This window comes from Salmo salar, chromosome ssa03 (genome assembly GCF_905237065.1).
Source record: "Salmo salar chromosome ssa03, Ssal_v3.1, whole genome shotgun sequence".
NCBI lineage: Eukaryota > Metazoa > Chordata > Actinopteri > Salmoniformes > Salmonidae > Salmo > Salmo salar.
The window spans coordinates 89,012,991-89,024,160 of record NC_059444.1 but is presented as its reverse complement, the minus strand read 5'-3'; the positions used below and the strand labels follow the sequence as shown (position 1 = coordinate 89,024,160).

The 11,170-nt window shown below is 40.3% G+C and overlaps 1 protein-coding gene across 1 annotated transcript; it reads left to right on the top strand.

The window, feature by feature from the left end:
• The first annotated feature begins 6,550 nt into the window (after window positions 1-6,550).
• On the top strand, window positions 6,551-7,378 carry LOC106592515 (stonustoxin subunit beta-like). The gene is made up of 2 exons (XM_045716076.1): window positions 6,551-6,565; window positions 6,615-7,378. The coding sequence occupies exons 1-2, from the start codon at window positions 6,551-6,553 to the stop codon at window positions 7,179-7,181; spliced, it is 582 nt and encodes a 193-aa protein (XP_045572032.1). The 3' UTR covers window positions 7,182-7,378.
• The last annotated feature ends 3,792 nt before the right edge of the window (window positions 7,379-11,170 follow it).

Sequence of the window (11,170 nt, the reverse complement as noted above, 5' to 3'; positions counted from 1 at the left end):
AAGTACGAGGGTTCGATGAGCGACAGAAAGAGGAGTACTTCAAGAAGAGGGTCAAGAATGGGGAAGTGGCCAGAAGAATCATTGCACACATTACAACATCAAGAACCTTTAAAATCATGTGCCACATACCAGTCTTCTGTTGGATTTCCGCTAAGGTTCTTGAGGAACTGTTGAGAGAAACTTTGAATGGAGTAATCCCTACAACTCTGACTGAGATGTACACTCACTTTCTGATCATTCAAATACAGCTGGCACAAAAGGATCCTGGGCATGAGAGAGATAAACAGAAGATCTGGGAATCAAATAAAGATTTCCTTCTGAAACTGGGAAAGCTAGCATTTGACCATCTGGAGAAACGCAATCTCATGTTCTATGAGGAAGACCTGAATGAATATGGCATTGACATCAGTGAAGTTGCAGTCTACTCTGCATTGTGCACAGAAATCTTTAAAGAAGAGAAGGTGTACAAAAAGGTGTACTGCTTCATGCATCTGACCATTCAGCAGTTTGTTGCTGCCCTCTTTGTTTTCCACTGTTTCACAACCAAGAGCCTCAAGACGTCATCGAGCCTCAAGTCTTTCCTGGTGGAAGGTTCAGAACCATATCTCAAAGCTATCTTGGAGAAGGAGCCTGTAGACATTCCCTTGGATGAGTTGATGGAGATTACCATGTACAATTCTGTGTCCAGAGAGAATGGAGAGATGGACATGTTCCTCCGCTTCCTTCTTGGAATCTCTATGGAATCCGTTCAGTGTCTCCTACAAGGCCTGCTGCCAAAGACAGAGAACAGTTCAGAGATTGTTAAAGAAATGAAGATAATACTTAAGGAGATGGATCTAATTGATGTGTCCCCTGAGAGGTGCCTCAATCTCTTCTCTTTGACTGAAGAAGTTAAAGACCATTCACTACTGGAAGACATTCAGAGATATCTATCAGAAAAGGAAGCAGACAGAGAGCTCTCACCATGTACTTCTGATGTCAGAAAAGGTGTTGGATGAGTTTGTCCTGAAGAAATATAAAACCTCCCAAAAGGGTTTTTTCAGACTTCTTCCAGCTGTGAGGAACTGCAGAAAGGCAATGTAAGAAAGATCGTCAAATTCACACATACCAAATAACAATGAATATACTGAATTGTTATTGTTTTCATTACCTCTTTTACCCGAACTGCAATAAGCATGCTGTTGAGAAATCAGCATAGTCTGTATTTGGATGGCTGTTGTAAGTATGGAACATATGCACTGGTGTAGCTCAGTTTCTCCGGACCCCCATAAAGTCGGCATTTGGGACCCCCCCACCATGATCTTCGGTAATATGGCACGACCTTGATCAGATAAAGCTTTTTGAAGTGTTTTTGTGCATAACCCTGTCTTACCTTTTTGTTTATCCATTTTGAACAACACTCTCCAGCCGAGTCTGACCTGATTCACTTTTTTTTAAACCTGATTGCCAATTAACTGAGGAGGCAGAGGCAGGTGGCATTTATATGCATGAAAACATATTGTCTGATTCATCTACCACCCATGTAGTTTTGTTGTGATCACAAGAAAATCCTAATAATTCAGGTAAATAGCGCCACAGTCAGGGAGAAAAATCTGAATGTTCAATCATAAAGTGAGAACAATTAGTTTCCCTGGCTACTTTAACACTAAAAAAATAATTTCCAACCCTAGAATATAATTTCTCAACTGAAAACTCTCAATTTCTACTGGATATCCCCTTTAAAGCTGGAATCCGCACAGCGCAGCTGTTCACCCCAATACCTTTATTAGTGTTTTTGTTTTGTTTAAGAAACGGAGGAGAGGAGGGTCCGGCAGCGTGTTCTATCGCGTCTGCAATGATGTTGGGGGGAACAAAACAGTGTTCATTGTTTGATGTAACTTCTTTGTTGTTGTAATATCACAAAAGCACATGGCAATTTCACGCGGAACGGATTTATTGGTGCAGACGTTCTAGCATCATGCTTTTTTGGCCTGAATGTTTGGCACTCTGGGGGGCCTCAAGTTCAATGTTTGGGACTCCGGGGGCCTCAAGTTGAATGTTTGGCACTCCGGGGATCTCAAGTTGAATGTTTGGCACTCCGGGGATCTCAAGTTGAATGTTTGGCACTCCGGGGATCTCAAGTTGAATGTTTGGCACTCCGGGGGCCTCAAGTTGAATGTTTGGCACTCCGGGGATCTCAAGTTGAATCTTTGGCACTCCTGGGGCCTCGAGTTCAATGTTTGGCACTCTCCAGGGATCATAAGGAAAAATCTAAAACAATTACTGTGTATTTACAATCCCCTTCTCCAAATGGATTACTCATTTACCTAGCACTTGTCAATTTAGAAATTACAGTGCATGGAAAATGCTTTAATTTATATGGGAAAAAAGGAAGTAGATGCTTTTTCAAACATTAAACTTTTGGGGTGGCAGGTGGTTAGAGCGTTGGGCCAGTAATCGAAAGGTTGGTGGATCGAATCTGTGAGCTGAGAAGGTAAAGATCTGTCATTCTGCCCCTGAACAACGCAGTTAACCCACTGTTCCTAGGCTGTCATTGTAAATAAGAATTTGTTCTTAAGAGACTTGCCTAGTTAAATAACATTTTAAAAATTCCACTTGGAACCGTCAGGTTCGCTCGACCTTATTTGTCGTTTCCTCGCGCGTAAAGGTGTATTTGTAGACACACCTTCATTTATTCAAGCTCCACCTCAACTGAATAGTGGGTGAATAGCATTCAAGGTCAAAAATACTCCGAGAAAAGCACATAAAAAGGGAATTCCATTCCATTTAAGCGCGCTTAACTCAGGTCGGAATCGGGGCTTGTGTGCATACAAAAATTATGAAGAACTGTGCAGATCCAAATCCTCACAGGAATAATTAGGGCGGCAGGTAGTCTAGCAGTTAAGACTGTTGGGCCAGTAACCGCAAGGATGCTGGTTCGAATCCCAGAGTTGACTAGGTGAAAAGCAAGGCCCTTAACCCTAATCGCTCTTGTAAGTTGCTCTGGACAAGAGCGTCTGCTAAATGACTCAAATGTAGGCTAAATGTAATTTTCCTCTGTTTCTGCAGAATTGAAGGCGTTTATCTGGATAGATGGTACTGTGCAACGTTGGCCTCAGCTCTCCAGTTACCAAACTCACCATTGAGAGAACTGCACCTGATAGATTCAATCTTGATTGATTCAGACGTGGATGTGCTCTGCACTGGACTGTCTAGCCCACACTGTATACTGGAAGCACTGAGGTAATTGGAGAGATTTTGTTTATTTCTTTTAAATAAAAAAAGTAATTTTATGTCAGCAAGCGCTGTTGAATGATGAGGTAACATTTTCTTTCTTGTATGTGTTAATATTTTCTTTGTCACTATAATTACCATTTAGGCAAACATTTGCCTCAAATTGACTTATGCCGCGTTCACGTGCTAGTAGCAACTAGGAAACTTTGAAATCTTTGACTTGCTAACTGGTTGTAGTTATACGCGTGCCGCGTTCAACTAGTTAGCAAGTCGGAAATGTAATAGTTTCCATGTTCTGACTAGCACGTGAATGCGGCATTAATCGAGCATCTGATGCAATTATGCAAGATTTTAGTTCTGGGTGTCCAAGATTATATGTTACTGCAAACCATGTGCTAATGCCACACCGAAACAAACTTTCTCATTAGTCGTCGCATCAGTCTGGTGACAGATGCTACGATACCAGTTATGTTACGTGCATCTGTCCACAAGAGGTTAAGTAACATGTAATTAAACGTACATTTATAATAGCATGTCTCACAAAACAATCTGCCTCAATGTGTTGATGAAACAAGCTGCCTTAATGCATTATATCTGCAATTGCAGTCTCTGTGGGAATGGACTCTTAAAAAAGGGACGTGATAATTTGGTCTCGTCTATGAAAACAGTTCTCAGCTGCAACCTGAGAGAGCTGGGCTTGAGTAACTTCACACTGCAGGATTCTGTAGTTGAGGTACTCTCTACTGGACTAGGGAGTCAACACTGTAAACTGGAGATACTGAGGTCAGTAGTTTTTCTGTTAGTACATTCATTTGGACTGTGAATTCAAAGTCATTTCTTTGTCAGGGGTTGTTTGATTTACTAAATTAATGCAGGCATTTTGATTTAGCATGTTGGGATCTTTGAATGACAAACAAAATGCATGTTATAATAAAATTAAATAAATCTTGTGTACAGGCTGAATCGAAATACACATTCCAGTTTTGATTTGATAGAAATACATAAAATCTCAAATATTGCCTTTAAAGATGAAGAAATCAATAACTAATTCAGTGATTTTTTTGGCAGAAAAAAGTGAAAATATGCATTTATTTGCAATAACTTTAAAGAAATGTTCATTTCAAGTGCAATTTGTTCTATGTGAAGTTGTACAATGTTTACAATCTTAAATTGTATGCCAAATCAATGTTTGCATTTTTAGTGCAACAGTTCCACATTTTAAAGTAGTTACAAGGCACAACAGTTGTGTATTTATACGTCTCTAATTTAACAGAAAAGAGGCTCCTTCCAATCATTTTCAATTTTGGCTTTGTTGAAGTCCTTCTTTGTCATCCCCAGACAAACTGAATGGTACCATCTCCTGAGGTAATAGATTCAACTGTTCAACACTTACAGCCAAATGTTTAATACCCTGGGTATTCCCAGAACACATTCTGGAAAGTCTATAGATTCAGTGGTCACTTTATTAGGTACAACCCCCTATGCATCTGGAGCAGCGTGAATTCCACACAGTTCATGAAACTGGGAAAGGAGATAAAGTGTTCATGTTTTTATGTCCAGTTGGAGTTTATTACAGTCAATACAAGCTGAGTGTTGGAATTATTTTTTTAAACTGTTTTGGAACTTTTCTGAGTTACAAAAGACCATCACAGACTGTGCTGTCATTTTGCACATTCTAAAGTTCAAACAAACAGTAACAGAATACCTGAATACTTCTCTGCATGCTTTAGTGTCTGGCAAGCCAAGACCACTGGACTTGGTGTGTGTAGGAGCAATTTATTTTCGTGAATAGGGTGGTGAACCTAATAAAGTGGCAACTGAGTGTAGATATCACAAACAAGTCCTTTTGAGCAGTGTCTGTCTGTTATACGTTTGATCAATGGGTATAATGGTAAATCTGATCCCCAAGGTCCTCATAGGCTCACTTGGATATATAGAGTTGGAGGTAAAGAAAAAAAATATGAAACTAGGCCATTAAAACACTGGCAGAATTCTTTCATCCACATCCATTCACATAAAATATGTATTTTAAAGTTATAAATGCCCTTCTAAGACCACTGTCTTTCTGGATGTTTTAAAAGGTTTGCAAGTAGTTATTTCTGCAAGGAATGTGAATTGAAAGGGATTTGGTATTACCTATGAAGGTGACGTAGTTTCTACACAGGTATAATGGGTACAATGTGTGGTAGTTGTGTAGACACTGTTAATGTTGTAAATGAATATTGTAGCTGGAAACGGCTGATATTTAATGGAATATCTACATAGGCGTACAGAGGCCCATTATCAGCAACCATCACTCCTGTGTTCCAATGGCACGTTGTGTTAGCTAATCCAAGTTTATAATTTTAAAAGGCTAATTTATCATTAGAAAACCCTATTGCAATTTTGTTAGCACAGCTGAAAACTGTTGTTCTGATTAGAGAAGCAATAAAACTGGCCTTCTTTAGACTAGTTGAGTATCTGGAGCATCAGCATTTGTGGGTTCGATTACAGGCTTACATATGACTGAAGATGCAGAATTTTATGCCAGGCCCCTTCTAACAGGGTATAACAGACTAGTTAGAACTTTGACCACATGCCCTCTAGACAGACTACATGCCCTCTATCAAATCAAAACTGGAATTTTTCCACAAAACAAAAGTTGTAAAAGTATACTAGACATTTATAGAATAAATCATATCTAGTTTGATTCTGTGACAAACGGTGAATTAGTTATTGATTTTTACATTTTCAAATGGCTTTTGGCGAATGTCTGTTGAATGTCCGAATATAAAACCAACTTTACCTCTGTGACAATCTGATGTAAATAAAAACGACCTTGTCTTGAATGCATCAACATCAAAGCTGGGACCGAGAAACTGAAAAACAGCTTCTATCTCAAGGCAGATAGGTGTATCATAAAGTGGGCGTGTCTTGAGCCTTGCAATTTGGTCTCATGTCTGAATCTGCTGTGAGCGATAAAAGCAGGATTTATGTGCCAAGGATCATCATTACCTCTCTTTGCAGGCTGCCATTCTGTAGAGTCACAGAGGAAGGCTGTGATTCTCTGGCTTCAGCACTAACGTCAAACCCCTCCCACCTGAGAGAGCTGGACCTGAGCTACAATCACCCAGGAGACTCAGGAGTGAAGATGCTCTCTGCTACAATGGAAGATCCAGACTGTAGACTGAAAATCAAGTAAGTGCAGTTGATGAAAATAATGCAAGATACTCTAGTAAGACCTTTGAGTATATTCACACTGTCTGTTCTCCTGCCTCTCGCACAGTATTGACCACAACGATGAGTGCTGGGTGAAACTGGAGCTGCTGAAGAAGTGTAAGAATACATTATACTTGACATGGTACAAAAGAAAGTATTATACTACACATTGTTTTAAATAATACACTCCTGATTTAATCCAGTTGATCCTCTTCTCTTACCTCTTGTCTACAGATGCCTGTGATCTCACACTGGACCCAAACACAGCAAACAAACACCTCTCTCTGTCTGAAGGAAACAGAGTGGTGAGATATGAGATTGAGGAACAGCCATATCCTGATCACCCGGAGAGATTTTATGACGCTTTTCAGGTTCTTTGTAGAGAGGGTCTGACTGAGCGTCATTACTGGGAAACGGAGTCAACTGATGACGTTGTTCTCGGCGTGACGTACAAAGGAATCAAAAGAAAAGGCAGCATCAGTAATGACTTTGTCATTGGACACAATGACAAGTCCTGGTGTATGGAGTACAAAACACATTTCTGTCATAATGGCGCAGATATAAAAGTCCACCCCTTTAGGAACCCCTCTAGGCACAGAATAGGAGTGTATCTGGACTGGCCGGCCGGCACTCTGTCCTTCTACACGGTCTTCTCTGACACATTGACCCACATGTACACATTCCACACCACATTCACTGAGCCCCTCTATCCAGCTTTTGGACTAGTTAACTGTTACCCTTGCTCAGTGTCTTTGTGCCAGGTAGAGTAGACTTCTCGGTCCTGGAGGAACACCTGGGTCTCCATGACAACAGTCACACACACACCCTTCGGTTCTAACACAACCGTGTGACTTGATGCGGATGACTGTGGTCATGACAATAATAAATCAGAGGATTATATTCCTGTGACTGTACATCCATCTTCTGTTATGTTAGTGCAGTTATGTAAAATGCCTTTGACTTTGAATAGGAGACACTTTGTTGTTAAATGTGATCAAATACTTTGTAAATATTAGTTTGTTAAATATGTGTTGCATCATACAGTAACCACAACACACCCGTCTCTGTCTGTGTACAGTAGCCCAGAGTTCCTCAAGAGAAATAAATCTTTGGTTTAGACACTCAGTTAAGTTTAGCTTTGACTGATATTGGTCAATGTTGGTGGTGAATATTGAAGTGAATTTGGTGGATGGCCAGATAGAGGTATAAAAACACAACCTTCTGGACCAGATAGAGGTATAAACACACAACCTTCTGGACCAGATAGAGGTATAAACACACAACCTTCTAGACCAGATAGAGGTATAAACACACAACCTTCTAGACCAGATAGAGGTATAAACACACAACCTTCTGGACCAGACAGAGGTATAAACACACAACCTTCTGGACCAGATAGAGGTATAAAAACACAACCTTCTGGACCAGACAGAGGTATAAACACACAACCTTCTGGACCAGACAGAGGTATAAACACACAACCTTCTGGACCAGATAGAGGTATAAACACACAACCTTCTGGACCAGATAGAGGTATAAACACACAACCTTCTGGACCAGATAGAGGTATAAAAACACAACCTTCTGGACCAGATAGAGGTATAAAAACACAACCTTCTGGACCAGATAGAGGTATAAACACACAACCTTCTAGACCAGATAGAGGTATAAACACACAACCTTCTGGACCAGATAGAGGTATAAACACACAACCTTCTGGACCAGATAGAGGTATAAAAACACAACCTTCTGGACCAGATAGAGGTATAAACACACAACCTTCTGGACCAGATAGAGGTATAAACACACAACCTTCTAGACCAGATAGAGGTATAAACACACAACCTTCTGGACCAGATAGAGGTATAAACACACAACCTTCTAGACCAGATAGAGGTATAAACACACAACCTTCTGGACCAGATAGAGGTATAAACACACAACCTTCTGGACCAGACAGAGGTATAAACACACAACCTTCTGGACCAGATAGAGGTATAAAAACACAACCTTCTGGACCAGACAGAGGTATAAACACACAACCTTCTGGACCAGATAGAGGTATAAACACACAACCTTCTGGACCAGATAGAGGTATAAACACACAACCTTCTGGACCAGATAGAGGTATAAACACACAACCTTCTGGACCAGATAGAGGTATAAACACACAACCTTCTGGACCAGACAGAGGTATAAACACACAACCTTCTGGACCAGACAGAGGTATAAACACACAACCTTCTGGACCAGATAGAGGTATAAACACACAACCTTCTGGACCAGATAGAGGTATAAACACACAACCTTCTGGACCAGATAGAGGTATAAACACACAACCTTCTGGACCAGATAGAGGTATAAACACACAACCTTCTGGACCAGATAGAGGTATAAACACACAACCTTCTGGACCAGACAGAGGTATAAACACACAACCTTCTGGACCAGATAGAGGTATAAACACACAACCTTCTGGACCAGATAGAGGTATAAAAACACAACCTTCTGGACCAGATAGAGGTATAAACACACAACCTTCTGGACCAGATAGAGGTATAAACACACAACCTTCTGGACCAGATAGAGGTATAAACACACAACCTTCTGGACCAGATAGAGGTATAAACACACAACCTTCTGGACCAGATAGAGTTATAAACGCACAACCTTCTAGACCAGATAGCGGTATAAACACACAACCTAGACCAGATAGAGGTATAAACACACAACCGTTTAGTCCAGATAGTGGTATAAACACACAACCTTCAAGACCAGATAGAGGTATAAACACACAACCATTTAGTCCAGATAGTGGTATAAACACACAACCTTAATTCCTATTGATTATTTATATACATAACAGGTTAGGAGCAGAAGCAGGAAGACTGAGTAGAGGGAATAGAAATGCGTTTACGGTCCTCATATGTATTTTGACAGTAAAGCTGCAATTGTACATTTTGTTCTACAGCCCAGCATTTTTGGATTTGAGATCAAATATTTAGTATGAGGAGACAGTATATAATTTCACCTTTTATTTTAGGGTATATTTTATGCATATCCGTTTCACAGTTTAGAAATGAATTCATGTTATGTATCTTGTTCCCCCATTTGAAGAAGTATTCTGACCAATTCACTTAGAGCAGTGTTTCCCAACTCCAGTCCAAGAGTAGCCTACTCCCAACAGCACACATTTTGTTGTTGCCCCGGAGGTACTCGAGCACCGGAGTTGGGAAACATTGTCTTTGAGTGTATTGAAGTAGTCAAATCGTTAATATTTAGTCCCATATTCCTTACACGCAATGACTACATGAAGTTGGTGACTCTACAAACTCAGATGCATTTTCTGGTTGTTTTGGTTGTTTTGGATTATGTTTTGCCCCAAAAGAGCCTGTTAGTGTAGCCTGTTAGTGTAGCCTGTTAGTGTAGCCTGTACCTACTGCTTTACCACAGAAAACAGTAACACATCGGTTATCACAAAATGAGCACAACGTTTAGTACTCAAAATAGTACAAAACCACAACCACTTATGGTTCAATGCAACTGAGGTCTTCTAGACTGAAGACAGACAACAATGACAAGACACATTTCTACAAAAAGATGCCATTTATTTACTCATATTTCAAGAAAAAAAGGGTAACATTTAGCATTTTTAGCAGAAGAAAATACAGTACAAATCCTTTCCAGCAGGGGGAAAAAGAGAAGGAGAGGAGGTATCCTAGTGGTTAGAGAGTTGGGCCAGTAACCGAAAGGTTGCTGGATCGAATCCCTGAGCTGACAAGGTAAGAATCTGTTGTTCTACCCCTGAACTAGGCAGTTCAGCCATTGTTCCCCGGTAGGCTGTCATTGTAAATAAGGATTTGTTCTTAACTAACTTGCCTAGTTACATAAAGGTTAACTTTTTTACAAAGGAGAGGGGAGCCGGTGAATATGGAGTCTCTGTTGGTTGTGTCTCTCACAATCCAAAGCGGGACATCAGTTTCTCTTGATCATCCAGGACTTTCTGCACCTTCTTCCTCATGTAGAATATGGGACAGAGGGAGGGACAGCAACATTTACATTAACTTAACAATAATAATAATATAATAATCTGCCATTTAGAAGACAATTTTATCCAAAACAACTTAGTCATGGTGGTCCCAGGAATCGAACCCACTATCCTGGCATTGCAAGCACCATGCTCTACAAACTGAACTACATTTAGCGACTTCCATTCAACTAAATATTTCCATTCAACTCCACACTGACTTTGCATTCAACTAAAGTAGGCAAAAACAACCACACATCACAATCATTGCAAGTAAAACGTTCAAAAAAATTGCAGCTATCTGAAGGGATACGTTTTTCAGACGGATGTCAGACACTGCTGTTCTAAACATCAAGGAAGGAAGTCACACATCACATGATTCCAACAATTTAATACAATCATTGTTGAGAGACTCCCTTTCTTTCTTTGGATACTGTTTACCCTCCGTTACTCAGCAACTCTACAAACATTTAGTGGTGTGCCTCAGCCCATGCTTTTTAAGGGACTGCTGCTCTGACAGCTTGGTTACTGGGGCGTTGAACTGGCAACATCTAGTTTGAGTGTGTTAGTGTGTAGTGTGTGTAGCATATATGTTGATGTGTATTTCAGAGTGGGTCTATGTGTAACATATATGTTTATGTGTAGTTCAGAGTGGGTCTATGTGTAACAGATATGTTGATGTGTATTTCAGAGTGGGTCTATGTGTGGTAATTGTCCAACATGAGTGTGTGC